Source organism: Rhinolophus hipposideros (assembly GCF_964194185.1).
Source record: "Rhinolophus hipposideros genome assembly, chromosome: 2".
Lineage (NCBI taxonomy): Eukaryota > Metazoa > Chordata > Mammalia > Chiroptera > Rhinolophidae > Rhinolophus > Rhinolophus hipposideros.
In genome coordinates, this window is record NC_138048.1 from 67,763,011 (window position 1) to 67,779,837 (window position 16,827).

General features: G+C 36.2%; 1 protein-coding gene across 4 annotated transcripts in view; it reads left to right on the forward strand.

Annotated features, from left to right (window-relative positions):
* Positions 1-16,827, forward strand: part of TBL1XR1 (TBL1X/Y related 1) — a 147,757-nt gene that overhangs the window by 116,863 nt on the left and 14,067 nt on the right. For all 4 annotated transcript variants that reach the window (XM_081029016.1, XM_081029019.1, XM_081029018.1 and 1 more), the window contains 7 exons: positions 1,543-1,688; positions 3,724-3,946; positions 4,671-4,803; positions 5,420-5,561; positions 6,583-6,646; positions 6,738-6,835; positions 8,099-8,159. In XM_081029016.1, the coding sequence (XP_080885142.1) occupies positions 1,543-1,688; positions 3,724-3,946; positions 4,671-4,803; positions 5,420-5,561; positions 6,583-6,646; positions 6,738-6,835; positions 8,099-8,159 (867 nt within the window). The remainder of the gene's footprint in view (positions 1-1,542; positions 1,689-3,723; positions 3,947-4,670; positions 4,804-5,419; positions 5,562-6,582; positions 6,647-6,737; positions 6,836-8,098; positions 8,160-16,827) is intronic.

The following is a 16,827-nucleotide window of genomic DNA, read 5'->3' on the forward strand; positions in this document are numbered from 1 at the left end:
TTACTGCAGAATTTATTTAGGGAGGAATATGTAATTGAAAACTAAAATCTTTAACCTTACTGTTTATGGATTTCACTGCCATATCTCTCACCCTTTCTCCCTGTCCTTCCCAGTTTCTATTCTCAGCTTTCTACCCTGGTAATCTGGAATTTATTCATATTCAAGTAGTTGTGGATTTCCTCATAGGGGCAGTGTGCGAAATGGTGAATTTTTTCCCCCATTGGTATGTTCTTAGCCATCTCTGAGCTCAGATTAAGCTGAGAACTATAAACGTGTTTATGATCTTGCCTGTTGGCAAAATCATGAGGTAAAAATGAAAGTCTTTAAGGTAACATCTTTTCATGTCGTACTATGGGTCGTTACAGGAAATGGAATGGTTAGGTGTGCCAAAAAGAGAAGGAAGGAACCGGGAGGAACATCAGCTTCAGTGTACTTTGTCTATTAAACAATTAAAATACTTCCTAGGCACATGTTGTTTGTGTTTACCTGTTCGTAAGTGACACATGGAGCCTAAGGATGGAAGCACAAAACTCAAAAGAAAGGGAAAAAAGACATGGACTAAGCACTAAGAAAACTAGGATACACCGGCTAGGCAACAGTTTTTATGTAGATTAAATCAGTTTAACCAAGACTAAAATAAGTCCATATTCCATTTATTCAGTCTGAAGGTTTCTTAACGTTCCATATTACATGTATTATTTAATTGAATTGTTTAAAATACATTAGTGAAAATTACTATTTAATGGTAATCTCTGATGAGTATTTTGGTAAAGAGAGTTAACCACTCTTGGGTCTATCAGTTTATTAGAATTTTACTTATGAACTTGACTTGCATAAAAAACAAGGCCAATGTAAAGAGATTTTTGTTATTTGAGTATTTTTGGTTTTAAGTATTTCAAATAAAAAAATGAAAGAATTACTAATTGAGACAGAAACTGATTTTCACTTGCTATCTCATTTTCTACATCTTTCGTTTAGATGGGTTATTAGTAAGTGGCAAAGGATTAATAATTTTTTAATCACATATACCTACACTGGGTTTTCAATTTCAATTTTAATTTCTTACTAGTTTTAGTTTGCTTTTTATTTCCTAAGTAGTTTTAAAGAACCTGCCAAAGATTGAATTTATAAGGTGTTTGACAATTTGTAGAAATTTAAATATAGTGCAAAAATATTAAATGCCACTTTATCTTGGCCTAAATTATCTTGAGTGAAGCCGTTGAGTCACATAATTCCACATGCTTTTTTCCAAATTTAAAGTTTGATGCTATTTATTGGGAGAACTTATGTGCCACTGCTAAATCTTAACATGTACTAGAAATTTTAAATAGGACATTACGTAATTAAAGTGAAAAGGAAAGCATGCTGAACATATTTGGATTTTGATACTTTTGTTTAAAATCATATTTGACCTTAGCTAACAGTCAGGGATTTCATATGCGTGAAACATGATTTTGAAAGATTATAGAGGTCTTTCATTTGTGTCTTATAACATGTTGCCACTAGGAAAATAAATTCTTACACCTTTTCTTTTGCTTTTAGGATTTTCTCATTCAGCGTTTACCTTTGGTATAGAAAGCCATATCAGTCAATCAAACATAAATGGTGCCCTTGTCCCACCTGCTGCATTGATTTCCATCATCCAGAAAGGTCTCCAGTATGTAGAGGCAGAAGTTAGTATTAATGAGGTAAGGAAGACTTATTTCAAGTAGTAACTCTTACTCTTCAGTATGTCCTTATCTGATGTCTTGTTTGCTCATCATCTGGCTGACAGAAAGGAAGGGCATTATTCCTAATGTCGCGATCATGTCGCACAGGCAAGGTGTGTTGGCTCCCAGCTGTGAGGACCATTATTTGTGGCTTATTTCCCTTGAGATGGTTTTGTAAGTAAATAGTAAGGAATAATTTTCTTTGAAACAGCATTGTGCTGTGGAATGCTAAGACCATTGATGGTCTGAAAAGTCAGAGAATCTCATATTGTTTGGTTATACCTAGTCTTGGAGGGCAGTTTGTCATTGAAGCTAATTGTTCATATTATTGCCCATTTAAGGTCCATAGATAGGTAGTTTAACTCAGGTGTCAGCCAACTGTGACCTGCGAACCAAATCCTGCCTGCGGTTTGGTTTTGTAAAGTTTGATTGGAACACAGCCATGCTCATTCGTTTATGTATTGTCTGGCAAATTTTGTGCTACAATGGCAGAATTGAGTAGTTGTGGAGCTTTTACCTTATTTCCATTTTAGAGATTAACATCGTCCCCTTTCCTCTGACGCATGTTTTTAAAACGGAAGCATCCATGGTTTCTATATCAGTATTTATTACTATAATGATATAGCGTACTACAATTGATTTTATTATCTTTGTTTCCTCATCTTTGTAACTGAAAAATCCACTAATACTAAATTAAATGTGTCTTCACTGTCTTTCAGCACTTTCCCTCCCAGAGTATCCTATATTGAAGAGGGTGCTAAACATTTTCTGTCAGTGGCTAGAGATGAAGTCTCATTTTATCTGAAAAACTTTTTGTAGAATTAATACAGTACTCCACAATGTATCTGTTGGTTTTAATATTTTAAAGTTACTGATAAATTAAAATATATATTATATGTAATATATATTTTATAAATTATATTTATATTATATAAATTATACATTTACACATATAAAATATATATATATGTATATATTTCTCCTACTCCTCAAAGACTCCATTACAATTGACACCTTAGAAATATCTCCGGTGCTTTTGTAACTCGGAGCACCTATCACACCACTGTTAGACGTCAGTAGTGCATGTGAGCCAGGCTTCACATATGCATATTGTTAACTAATTTGCACTGTTTCTAGCATGCTCTGTGTTTGTATCTCTTCTTGTACTTGCTGGAGAACTTTTTATTAATTGTGGACTTCCTAGTGTGAATGAGAGGAGCTTTGGAAAATTACAGCAAGTCCGTAAATTAAAGGGCAGTATAGCCTATGAGTTAAGATGGTGCTTCTCCAATGTTACTGCACATAAGACTCCCCCAGAAAGCTTAAAACACAGATTCCTAAGCCCTTCAAAGATTTTCATTTTGTAAGTTTGAGTCTACATTTCTCACAAATTACCAGGTGATGGTGGTCCTTGGATCACACTTTCAACAGCACTGGTTAAGAGAGTGCCACCTGCCATTAACTAGCTCTGTAACTTCAGCAAGTCTTAGCCTGGTTGTGCTTGCATTTCAACATTAGTAAAATGAGATGTTATATAGCATATCTGAAGTCCATTTTTATTTTAATATTTTAATCAATTTACAAGAAACTTTTGAGTCCATCAAAGATATTTTAGAAGTTTTTAGTTTTAAAGAAGTATTTACATGGCACAAAATCTCTTATCATTGTATGAATGATTTCATATTGGTCATTGCTTTTGACTAACAGTTTTGGAATATAACTAATAAACTTTCTTATCACCTAGGCTTACTTCTTATTCCTTTCAGTATTTCAGCTGTATCTGTGCAACATGTAACAGTAAGAACTAGGTGAGGAAGAAAAATTAAACAGCTCCTTGTAGTTTCCTGCTTCCCTCTGACTCCTTTCCTTCTTGCATGCATTCAGAAACTTATCTAAAAGTGTTTTTTTTGGGGGGGGGAATGAAGCTTATCATTTGTGTGGTTGACTTGTATGAATACAAATTACCCTAAATGTGTTCCCTTTGATTTTTCCTCTCACAATATTCCAAATCCAGGATGGTACCTTGTTTGATGGCCGACCAATAGAATCTCTGTCACTGATAGATGCCGTGATGCCTGATGTAGTACAGACAAGACAGCAAGCTTACAGAGATAAGCTTGCCCAGCAACAAGCAGCAGCTGCCGCAGCTGCCGCAGCTGCCACAAACCAGCAAGGATCTGCAAAAAATGGGGAAAACACAGCAAATGGGGAGGAGAATGGAGCACATACTATAGCAAGTGAGCCAAGAGACAATTTTTAAAAATTCCTTTTCAGAAGAAATATTTTGCTTCATGGGGATGTCACATCTTCCAAGATGAAATCACATCATCAATATCATTTATGCCAACTTGTTCCTCTAACTTGTATCACACAATTCAGATTTTTATTCCTAAAGCTCCAAAAAGCTAGATATACTTTCATGGATTTTCTTTTCTTTCTTTTTTTTTTTAATACTTAAAATCCATTTTTCTACAGTTAAATGAATTTTGTATCTGCATTTGATTTCTAAATAAAATTTGGAATAGTAGTCATTAACAAATACAATAAAGCTCTGACATGGAAATATAAAGGCAACTCTCATGTTATATGAATGATATCAGCAACCCCTACTGGCAGAAACTCAGAATAGTGTTGGCATGGATACATTTAATTCAAACCATTTTATTATTTTAGTCATGTTTGGGTCTAACCTTTTGCATTCCTTCTCTAGCCTTACCCCCCTCACCTCTAAACATACATACATATGTCTTTTGAAAATAGTATGGTCATGTTTAACTAAAGATAGGAATTTATTTTCCATATGTTAAGTAGTGTATAATCATTTTCACCATTACCTGACATAGTAAAAAAAAAAAGTTGCACTATATATTATAAAGGAGATAGTTGCTGGTTAAGAATCCCCCCCCCCCAATGTTGTAATACTACCTAATTGGAATTTTCCACTTGTTTCATGTGACGCAGATAATCATACTGATATGATGGAAGTGGATGGGGATGTTGAAATCCCTCCTAATAAGGCCGTCGTGTTACGGGGCCATGAATCTGAAGTTTTCATCTGTGCCTGGAATCCTGTTAGTGATCTCTTGGCATCAGGGTATGTTTCTCAAAGTGAAACTAAAAGAAACTGACCAAATTATTATTTACATTTTTTAAATACATGTTCAAGTTTCTGTTGTTGCTTGTTGCCATTTTGCTTCTGTAAATGTTTCTCATAAAGTAATCTTACACGTTGTCATTAAACTTCAGGAGTGCTTGGGGCCCCCAAAGTGGAGACAAACAAATAAAAGAAGTGGAAATTCCTATTAGTCTTGTTTTATTTGTCTTATTAATATTAGGATGTAAATTTTTTAATTTTTTATTTTGGGATCCTTGAGAATATTATGACGATTTAAAATACATTGCATGTACACCTGAAGCTGAACAATAATGAATGCCAACTACAATTTTATATATATATATATATATATGTATGTATACATATGTATGTATATACTTACAAGAGCGAAGTACAGCATTGGGAGTGGAGACAATGGAAATGTGATGGCTCCATGCGATGTCAGAGAGATAGTGGCTGGGGGGCGGGGGGTCCACAGTGTGAGGGATATAAATGATAAACGTCTAAGTATTACTTTGTCTTGTGCACCTGAAACTAATAAAAAAAATAAATAAAAAATAAAATAAAATAAAATAACGTACATTGCATCCTATAGGTCTGGAGACTCCACAGCAAGAATATGGAATCTTAGTGAAAATAGCACTAGTGGCTCCACACAGTTAGTGCTTAGACATTGTATACGAGAAGGAGGACAAGATGTCCCAAGCAACAAGGACGTGACATCTCTAGATTGGAATGTGAGTATCATTATATTGTCCATGCTGGATGTAGTTACTAATCTACTTAATCTGTCTAATCCTCAGACTGATGGCCGGGTTTGTTGCTTTGTTTTGCTGGTTTTGGATTTCACTAACTAATAAGAACAACAGACTAGGGATCCTTTCTCCCAGATACGGTGTTAAAAACGAAAACTGGCCTTCTAGCAGTTAAGGTTCCACTTCCACCTCTTCGGTTTATGTAGCAGCAGAACCTACATAAAACAGGTGGAATGACCACTGTGTGCTTCACTTTCCTCACATGTATAGTAAAAGTTGGTAATGGTACCTACGTAAATGGGGTAACAGATGAAAACCAATAATGGGCACATAATCAGTCCTTAACTACTAAGCCTTTTGTTGGGGGATAAGAGATACCTGTATAACAAAAACATATTCTAGTTTTTTCTCATTTTGCTGTGAAGTGATGAAAACTGTCTTTTGGGAACGATTAGTCTAGATTACTTCCTGGCTTTACTGTTTCTATAGTGATCTTATAATTCTGAATAAATGTTAATTCAATATATGATTTAACATTTTTCAGGGATAACTTGATTACTGTGACTTACCAGAAAATTTGATTTTAGTGTTGATAAAGCTTTACCCTTTCAGTTTCAAATTCATGATTAACAGCTTAGTTTATTTCCATTCCCATGATTAATTTGTGGAAAATCAGCATTTTCAAAGTTCCTATATATTTTCCTTATTTCCATGTTGCCTTTTTCCTTCCTTGTTACTTTGCACCCATTTCTTACCTGCCCCCAGAAAACTCTGTTTCAGTGTTACCAAGAATTTTAGGGGTCATCTATCCTTGACTCAGCAAGTAAACGTCCTTTCCTCCTCTGGCTTCTGTTTTATAACTTTTTGTGGGGCTTTCAAAGGATCTTCCAAATCTCATTCCTTGGGGAATGTCAAGGATCTGCCGTAAACATGAAATATTCTAATAACAGTTAAATACTCTTTCTGGATTATAGAATTGAAAGACATGTGTTTCTCTTGACAGAGTGAAGGTACACTTCTAGCAACTGGTTCATACGATGGGTTTGCCAGAATATGGACTAAAGATGGTAAATGAAGCATCATTCTTTTCATTTATTATTGTTGGTCTTAAGTTATAAAGTTTGAAATAATTTCAATGTTTTCTTTTTTGACTATTAGGTAACCTTGCTAGCACCTTGGGGCAGCATAAAGGCCCTATATTTGCATTAAAATGGAATAAGAAAGGAAATTTCATCCTAAGTGCTGGAGTAGACAAGGTAAAAGAATATTAAACTAAATTCTATAAAGGTTAATGTGTTACAGAATATAACTGGAAAGTAATATATATTCTCTGATAATCACATAAACAATAAAATATTCATATTTGGAAAATTCAGGTATGAATTTATGATAGTAATACAAATGCTTTCTTAAGATATTCTGTCAGCTCATGGCTGACCCTACTCACGAGAATGCCTTTTTATTTTTTAATCTGTGTGACCACACTCCTCATTCTTGGCTGGAATTTGAGCCATAATGAATGTCATACTTCCCATACTCTTTGCTTTCCTTCTACAGTTTCTAGTTTATCTCATCAGTGAATATGGCTCTGGAGTGATTCTATCGGAAATCTTAGAACCAGTCTGTTAGCAGAACTCCTGGTGCTTAAATTGAACATTTAATAAAATGCAGGATCTTTCCAGCTTTTTTCGCCTAATTAAGCTGGAAAATATGCATAGATTGAACATATGGCTTCTTCCCCCCGCCTCTTCACTTTCTTAGGTCATCCCCTTTACCACACCTCTCAAAATGAATACAGGTTTTAGGATTATTTGAATCTAGGAAAATACATGCTCCTAGATAACTGGGTGCATCGTCAAAAGGGAAGTAGAGAGAAAAAAGGGGAGAAAAGTGAAGGAGGGCAAGTGGGAGGGGACAGCCCTGTTAATAGTCACAGCCACTGTGTAATACTTTCCATCCCCAAAGTTAAAAAAATTAGTGGTGGGAGGATGTTAAAAAGAATGGTGAATATATCCACTCAGATTTAGATGTCGTACTTTAACGTAATATGAAATACATTGTTTTAAATATCAAAATTCAAGCTGACTATATATTAATGTGAGCTTTAAAAATCTTAATATTGAGAATTAGCTAATTACTTTCTTAACCAGACTTTTTCTCCATATAGTTAAACGGTAAAAGATCTTATGTTAAATACACTATTGAAATGGAATTTCTTAAGCAATCTGACATAATACCTGGTACTTTGTAGACAACCAATAATTGATATTTGAAGTAAATTAACTGATGAAAAACCATCAGGGAAATGCGAAATTGCCTAATAGTCATACCTTTCCCCACATGCCCACCCCACCCCTGAAAATGGAGTATAGCTCATTGTACTATTTGGGATAAAGTAAATGTCAAAAATTAAATCCATGCTGACATTTCATATTGCTTTAATATAGTTAGGAATCTAACTTATACATCTGTAATAAACTTTCAAATTCTTAGCGATGTGTTTTTCTTTTCAATCACAGACTACAATTATTTGGGATGCGCATACTGGTGAAGCCAAGCAACAGTTTCCTTTTCATTCAGGTAAATCTTCACAATTTACATGAGAACTGGAGCTTTCATATATTTTTCTAATTACACTTTTAACAGATATGATTCATTTAAAATCTTGAAATATCAAATACCAATCTCGTTACTAGTTCTTTGAGGGGTTGGTGTTCCATGACTTTCAGATTGTTAATTGTCGGAGGATTATAAAAAATTTTCTGTGAAATATATCATAAAAACACATTTGAGGCCTGGTAGGTATTATTTAATGGTATTATTTACAGAACATAGATTTTTGAATCAGGAGGTCTAGGTCTGAATGTTAATTCCACCTCACTTTACAAGTCACTTAACCTTTCTGCGCCTCATTTTCTCTTCAAATGAGGGATAATAATAATACCTATCTGTTATGAGGATAAGAAAGGAATGTACATGAAAATACTGTATAAACTCCTACAAATTTAGGTAATGGTTATAATTTCTCATTTTGGATTGATGTATTGAAGTCAGTCCTCTTGTGTGCATAAAATAAAAATTAGGCCTTTTCGTTGTTGGAACTGGGTGCTATAGATGGATTTCTCTTTTATGAAATAATTTGATACTTAAATCTGACTCCCAAAATAGTGTGCCCCACCCTCCATGGTACATAGTCACAAACCACGCCATGCAACCAGATGAGTAGAAACAGTTGGACTTTAGTACCAGTGTACCTTTGCAGCCTACAACCTTTGTACCTGCGTTTACGGAGTTTCCTGGTGACAGTAACCGATGTTAAACTGGAACAAGATGCCTAATAACTATTAGAACGGTAGTTTTAGTACTACCTGATTTAACTGCTGCTTTCAAGATTTTTCTGTGGTTCGAGAGCGTTTTTATTTGGAGACTGACTAACGTAACTGGTTATTTTCAAATCTTTGCTAACAGTTTTTTCACAAAAGGCAATGGCACAGCATCACCTTGAAAACTGAAACTTCTGGCATTTTGCTTTTTTGTCTTTCTCTACATAGTGTGACTAAACATGCCAAATAAAGTACAAAGTTATTTTTCTGTAGTGTCTCAGTAACATAATTTTGCAAGCATTATGCTAAACAGTTCTGGTTGATTAAAGCTTACCGTGTTAATAGGCATTTATACATCGATTTTTTAAAATCTGCCTTTGCTTCTAGTCTTCAAGCTGATAGAATTCTCTTAAGCCTCTGGGTATTTCACCTAAAAGTTTCTCCTACCTCCTAGGAGTGATGGAATATTGAGATAAGTATGTGTGTGGTACTTTTACTAGCCATTATATAATGTATACCACCATTGTGCTAGAGATGCTGCTCTCTGAATGCATGGTCACATTTAGTCCTGGCTGCAACTCCAGAGGAGGCAGATGGTACTGAAGCCATTTTACAAGTAAATAAACTTTTTACCCATGGTATTCTTTCTTGCCATCCTTTTTGTTTTTTTAAACTGCTTTATTGAGGTATAATTGACATACAAATTAACTATACATATTTAAATTGTATAATTTGAAATGTTTTGACATATGTGTATACCACTGAAACCATCACCACACTCAAGACAATGAATATATTTATTAGCTTCAAATGTTTCCTCCTGCCTCTTTGTGATCTCTACCTATCCCCAGGCAACCACTGGTGGTCTCTCACCGGAAATTAGTTTATGTTATGTTAAAGAGAATCACACAGTATGTATTGTTTCACTCTGCATAATTTTGATTTTCTTTCAATTGATGAATAGTATTCCAATATGTAGATGTACCACAGTTTCTTCCATTCACCACCCACTGAAGCAAATTTGGGTTTCCAGTTTTTTGCTTTTACAAAATAAAACTGCTTTCAACAATCATGTTTTTATTTAGCTTTATAAGGACTGTGCTTTCATTTCTCCTATGTACACACCTAGAAATGGGATGACTAGGTCATGTGGTAGGTGTATGTTTAACCTGCTAATCAATCACCAAGCTGTTTGCCAGAGTTTATATTTTCCAAACTGGTTTACGTTCTCAGCAGCAGTGGGTATTCCAGTCCCTCTGTATCCTTGCCAGCACTTGGTATGTGTTCAGTCTTTTTAATTGTAGCCACTCTTACGATGTGTGTAGTGGTATCTCACTGTGGTTTTAATTTGCATTTCCTAATGACTAATGATGTTAAGCATCTTGTCATGGGCTTATTTCTTTTGTTTTTTAAATTAAAGTTTATTGGGGTGACAACTGTTAGTAAGTTACATAGATTTCAGGTGTACAATTCTGTAATACATCATCTATACATCCCATTGTGTGTTCACCACCCAGAGTCAGTTCTCCTTCCATCACCGTATATTAGCCCCCATTTACCCTCTTCTAGAGACCCCCTCCCCCCTCTTTGGTGCATTTTGAATTAATTTTGGTACATGGTGACATATAGCAGCAGTCCAGTTTCATTCTTCTGCACGTGGCTTTCATTTCTGCCAGCACCATTTGTTGAAGAGGCTGTCTTTTCTTCAGTGTATGTTTTTTGCTTCTTTGTCAAAAATTGTCTCTCCATATTTATGTGGGTTTATTTCTGGGTTCTCAGTTCTATTCCATTGGTCTGTGTGTCGATGTTTTTCTGCCAGTACCAAGCTGTTTTGATTATTGTTGCCCTGTAGTACAAGCACTGAAGCAAGAACCTTAAGGTACTCTAACCAGTGTTCCCTGAATCCTGAGGTTTCTAGTCTGGCTGGAAGAGTTAGGTACTATTCCCAGCCTTGAGTATCAGACATTGTTTCTTCTAATCCTTTTGAGTGGTTCTTTTCCAGGTCTCAGCTAGTGTCTTCACACACCTATGCTTATTAGTACACAGCTAAATGTGTGAGTAGGACCCACGGTAGACCTTTAGAGTTCTCTGCGTAGCTCTCTCCTTTCCAGTACTCTGTCTTGAGAATTCTAGCTGCCTTGGTTTCCCCACATTCTCATCTTTGTTTATTCAGCACAGGAATTTCATTGATCTCTGCATAGAGAGAACTCTTCCTGCTGTTAAGACCTGGACATTTTTTTCCAGATTGTAAGCTTGGGCAATTTTGAAGGTACATTGTTTGTTGGTTTTCCTTCTCTGCGGAACCACTCTTCTTTGTTGCTAGATGTCCAGTGTCTTGAACTATTATTTTATATATTTTGTAAGTTTTTTGGTTGTTTGGGGCAGGAAATAAATATGGTCCCTGATACTCCATCTTGACCAGATACGGAAGTCTTATCATGCTTTTTAAATTATTATCTTTTCATTTTTGTGCCTAGATATTGTCCCATGTACACTCTTGCATAAAGCATAAATCATGATTATAGATGAGTTACAGTGAGTTACCACTTCACACCCATTAGGATGGCTATAAAAAAAATAACAATGTTCATGAGGATGTGGAGAGATTAGGACCCTTATACTTTGTTAGTAGATACTGTGTTTCCCCAAAAGTAAGATCTAGCCGGACAATCAGCTCTAATGGGTCTTTTGGAGCAAAAATTAATATAATACCAAGTATTGTATTAATTATATTATATAAGACGAGGTTTTATAGTAAAATAAGACTGGGTCTTATATTAATTTCTGCTCCAAAAGACCCATTAGAGCTGATTGTCTGGCTAGGTCTTATTTTAGGGGAAACACGGTATGTAAACTGGTACATTCGCTATAGAGAACAGTGTGACTATTCCTCAAAAGGCTAAACATAGAATTACTATGTGACCCAGAAGTTCTACTCTAAGGTATCCAAGGCGTGATCAAACAATATGGTGAATGTTTAAAAAAAAATATTACAGTAAATAGACATATTACTATTAATCCCCCTCAAAATACTCCCCCTCACTTCAAACTCACTTATCCCATCATTCTTACCACTTTCTGAAGCTGTTCTGGAAGTTGTCTTTCATTCGTGTCTTTAGTTGTACTGTCGTGGCTGCCTCAATGTTCTGAATCGATTCAAAGCATTTATCTTTCATGATTATTTTGACTTTGGGGAAGAGCCAGAAGTCACATGGTGCCATATCTGGTAAATAAGATGGATGACGACACACTGTAATGTTTTTATTTGACAGAAATTGCTATACCAGAAGAGATGTGTGACATGGAGCCTTTCCGTTGTGATCATAAATTAAGATGAAGGCCGCTGCCGAGTGCCATCCAGTGGGAAGGCAGGGATCTTCAATATAGGAAGCAGCATGTAGAACCTTACTAACAGTGTGTGACAGGTTTCACTGTGTTCAATGCAGTCAGTGAGGTGTGAGCTATGGTTGAGAGAAGGTGTGTTTTAAAGTGTGCCATAAATCATCCTCCATTATGTAACGCTCCATGTAACACATTGCTTCTGGTATACGGCAATTTCTGTCAAATAAAAACATTACGGTGTGTCCTCATCCACCTTATTCACCGTAAGTGGCATCAGGCGACTTCTGGCTCTTTCCCAAAGTCAAAATGATCATGAAAGGTAAATGTTTTGAATCGATTCAGGACATAGAGGCAGCCATGACAGTGCAACTAAAGACACTCACGAAAGAGGACTTCCAGAACAGCTTCAGAAAGTGGCAAGAATGGTGGGATATGTGTGTTTGAAATGAGGGGGAGTATTTTGAGTGGGATTAATGGCAATGTGTCTTTTAAGGTAATAATTTTTTGTTTTTTTAAATTTAAACATTCACTGTATTGTTTGATCATACCTTGCATATCCAAAAGCTTTGAAATTAGGGACTTGAACAGATCCCTGGACATCAGTGTTCATAACAGCATTATTCACAACAGCCAAAGGTGGAAACAACTCAGTTTCCATCAACAGGTGAGTGGATAAATAAAATGTGGTCTATGCATACAATGGATTATCATTCAGCGGTAAAGAGAAATGCAGTTCTGACTCGTACTACCCCATCCATGAGCCTTGCATGCATTATGCTAAGTGAAATAAACAGACACAAAAGGACAAATAAGATGATTCTGTTTATATAACTAGAATAAGCAAATTCATAGAGACAAAAAATAAAAATTAGAGGTTATCAGGGGCTGGGGATGGGAGAAATGGGGAGTTAATTGCTTAATGGTTACAGAGTTTCTGTTTGGGGTGATGAAAACGCTTTGGAAATAGTGGTGATGGTTGTACAACATTATGAATGTAATTAATACCACTGAGTAGTATACTTAATAAAATGACACATTTTACGTTATATGAGCACAATATTTGAAAACTAATAATGTAACATACCAAACACCATTGAATTATATACTTTAAATAGGTGAATTTTATGGTGTATGAATTACACGTGAATAAAGCTGTTTAAAAGAAAGCAAATGAGTAATAAATGCTTTCTTCCTTTTCCTCATAGGTTTGTTCATTGCCTTTTTAACTTACAAAGTATTTACAGGTTAAGAAAAATAAATCAGAATTAGACACAGACATTTGAATCTTAGCCCCAGTATGTTAAAAGTCTCTGTTACCCTGAGCAAATTAACTTTTCTTAAGACTCTTTTGTAGTGCGTAAAACGAGACCAGTAATAGCAAAAACACCTCTTATGTATCACTGATATAAAAGTACATTTTATGTTAGAGATCTGTTTCTGTCCTAAAGAACTTGTATTACCTTGACTCATTTTATTTTAGGAATAAATATAAAGTAAGGAGGCATGTGTTCTTAGATTATAGCAAGCCATAACTACTGTATCTTGTGAGGCAGGTTAGTACAGAAGCATTAACTCACGTTGCAGCATTCCCAAGCTCCCCCAATTATCTTTTCCTGCTTATACAGTTTGTTTTGTTTTGAACCTGATGGTGTATTTCTTTGAACGTTGCCTATTTTCTGAGCCTCCAGTCTAATATTTGCAGACTGCTCTGTATCAAGTTCACACTCGGGTGCATCATGACATATGCTCGGCCGTCTTCATAGCATTTTATTATACCTTTGATTGTCTTCTAAATTAATTAGATTTTTCAGGCCTTTTCCCCCAGCTGCTGAACACTAGAACAAATTATTTACCTAAGAAACACTTTGTTAAAATTATTTTTTAAATGATGCCGTATGTAATAATATTAATGTCAGAATGAAAGTGCAGTGTAAGTAGTTACTGAATCGGATTCCAGGCAGGAAAACAGGATCTAAACCAGGAAATGCAAGAAAGGGAATTTAATGCAAGGAAACAGTTGCAGAGGTATTGGAAGAGTGAAAAACAGGAATATGAGATAACCCGGAGTTTAACAACTGCCTGAAACCTAAGACTACAAAGAAGGCGGCAGGATCCAGCTGCCCAGTGCGAATTAGAGCCTTAAAGGAGAGGCTACCTGGCAAGAACGGCGTAGAGTAAACATAGCTGCTGCCAGAGACACAGCCTAAAAGAGAGAATTGGGAGCAAAATCACCTGTCTTCTCTCTTTGTCCTGATCTTGGGCCCTTGACAGTGTCTTGCACCCTGTGGACCCTCCTGGAAACCTGTAGGCACAGGAGTCTGGGATATGTAATTTGCGAGTCAGCCCTGCTGGGTGCATTGCATACGAGGACAGAATGTAGTAAGGAATGGACTTGAGGGCAAGGTGACAAATGAACGGGACAGTCGTGTGCACTGCTCTGAGAAGTTGCGATGCACACAACGGAATTCACACATAGTGCTGCTCAAAGTTGGCCTGTATTTTTATTTACTGTCCTGTTTAAGTTGGATTCTCTCAGAAGCAGACCTTGAGCCAAACATCTGAGGGACGTGATTTGTTAAGGAAACCCTCCCAGTAGAAACAAGTGAGGAGCTGTGGGAAGCAGAATGGGAAAGGGAAGGAGCCAAGGAAGGGAGCAGTTTCTGGTGAAGCAGGTCCAGTCCTGGCCTGACCCGGACAGGGAGGGCTCTGGAGTGTTTACTTATACCTCAGAATTGTTCTCATCGTAAGCCAAGGGTGCGAGGTGTTTTTAATCCCTGCCACCTACATACCACCAGCCATTGGGTGCTGGTCACCTTGTGGAGAACGGAGACAGCAGCAGAGCAGGAGGGTTCTCTGAATAAGTTTGCCCCCGGGAGCCTTTAGCACCCAGACAGACACTCAGAAGCTGGGGGTTGGACACACAGCAGAGGTAAAGAGGCCCTACAAGGGAGGGAGGAGAACCACCCCAAGTAGTGTTGCCTTCTGAGTTCACTCTACTTGCCAGGTCTAAAATTTTGTGAGTCTTGGTTATTTTTTTTTTTTTTTTTTACTCTGGTGGAAATTCTTATAATTTGAAATTTTTGTACAGAAGGTGAGTTTATGTTAATGTTTTTTATATACCCTATTTTTCATCCAGTTGTTTGGGGAGAGTATTAAGTATTATATATAGTCTCAAATTTCATACCCCACACATAGTATTTTTCTATTAAACATGTCGTTTTCCGTCTTGTATTACTTGCCTTTACTGACTCAGTCCAGATAATATCTGGATTCCTGGTTTTTCATTGTAGAAATATACCCAAAGCTAGTTCTGTAATGTCTGGTTATATTACTACCGTTAGCTTCCTTGAGCTATCTATACTCTACATTTTTGTTTTTTTACCTGATTTGTCTTTAGCTAATTAATGAAATCTGTTTCACTGTTGCCTGTTTTCTTTTGCCTTTAAATATCTTGATATAGTTCTGAAAATCCTGATTAAGTATTCCTTTATGAATCATAAATGCTTTAATTCTTTTTTTTTCTTTTTGCTGCTCCTGTCCATAGTTGGAAATCCTCACACATGACATATTCCTTAGCAGTCTCACAGTTCTCAAAACACCTATTTACAATAGTCTCAGCATTAGCAGTTACCATTACAATTAGATTTACACAGTGGCTTTGTTTTTCCTTTCCCATAGACACAGTTCTGACCTCCTTTATTAATGCTTTTTATCTCTAGTAGTGAGGATACACAGCTTAAATTTAACCTTCCAGTTTCTCCCCTTTTTTCTGTTTTCTTTAAATGATAAGCTTGTTCTGTAAACAACCAGAAAGTAACTTTTAGGCTTTCTAAGCTGTAGAATCTCTGTTGCAATTAATCAGGTCTGCCTTTGTAGTGCAAAAGCAGCCATAGATAATATATAACCTAATAAGCCTATTTGGGTTTTAATAAAACTTGGTGGACACCAAAATTTGAATCTCATAGGATTTTCACATTCATAGGTCTTCTTTTGATCACATGTAGTCTTTTTATTCTCCCCTCCGCACCCCCACTCAACTACCCACCCAAATGAAATGTAAAAATTGGTCTTGGCTGATGGGCCACAAAGTGTCCACCCCTGCTCCAAATCCAGTGTTTGGGGTATGCTCCTATTGCTTACCCTGATCACTTTCTATCATTACCTGAACCTGTGTTGCTAATTAGAAGGTCATTGCTCCTAGCAGCGGGGAAAACGAAAGGCCAGAATCTTTCATCTTAGCAGAGCTAAAATAAGGATTAAATGCTAACCAGCATTTGGGCCTCTGATGTTTTAAATTCAGTGACATAAATTTTAAGAGGTGTTTGACGAATCTTTCAGAATAAAATGTATTTGTGAATCATATGCTGTATTCCATGTATCAGTTGAGTAGATACTGGGAATGATACTTATTCAGTGTAACATTTGTCTAACTTGTAATTTACAAAGTCCTTTCCATAGATACCATCTCACTTGATTTTCACAGTATCATTTTATACTAAGCTTAAAGGTTTTATCCCCCTTTCTTAGGTGAGGCAAATAGCATGAGAGATTAAGTGACTTGCTTAGGGCCCACCACTCCTAAG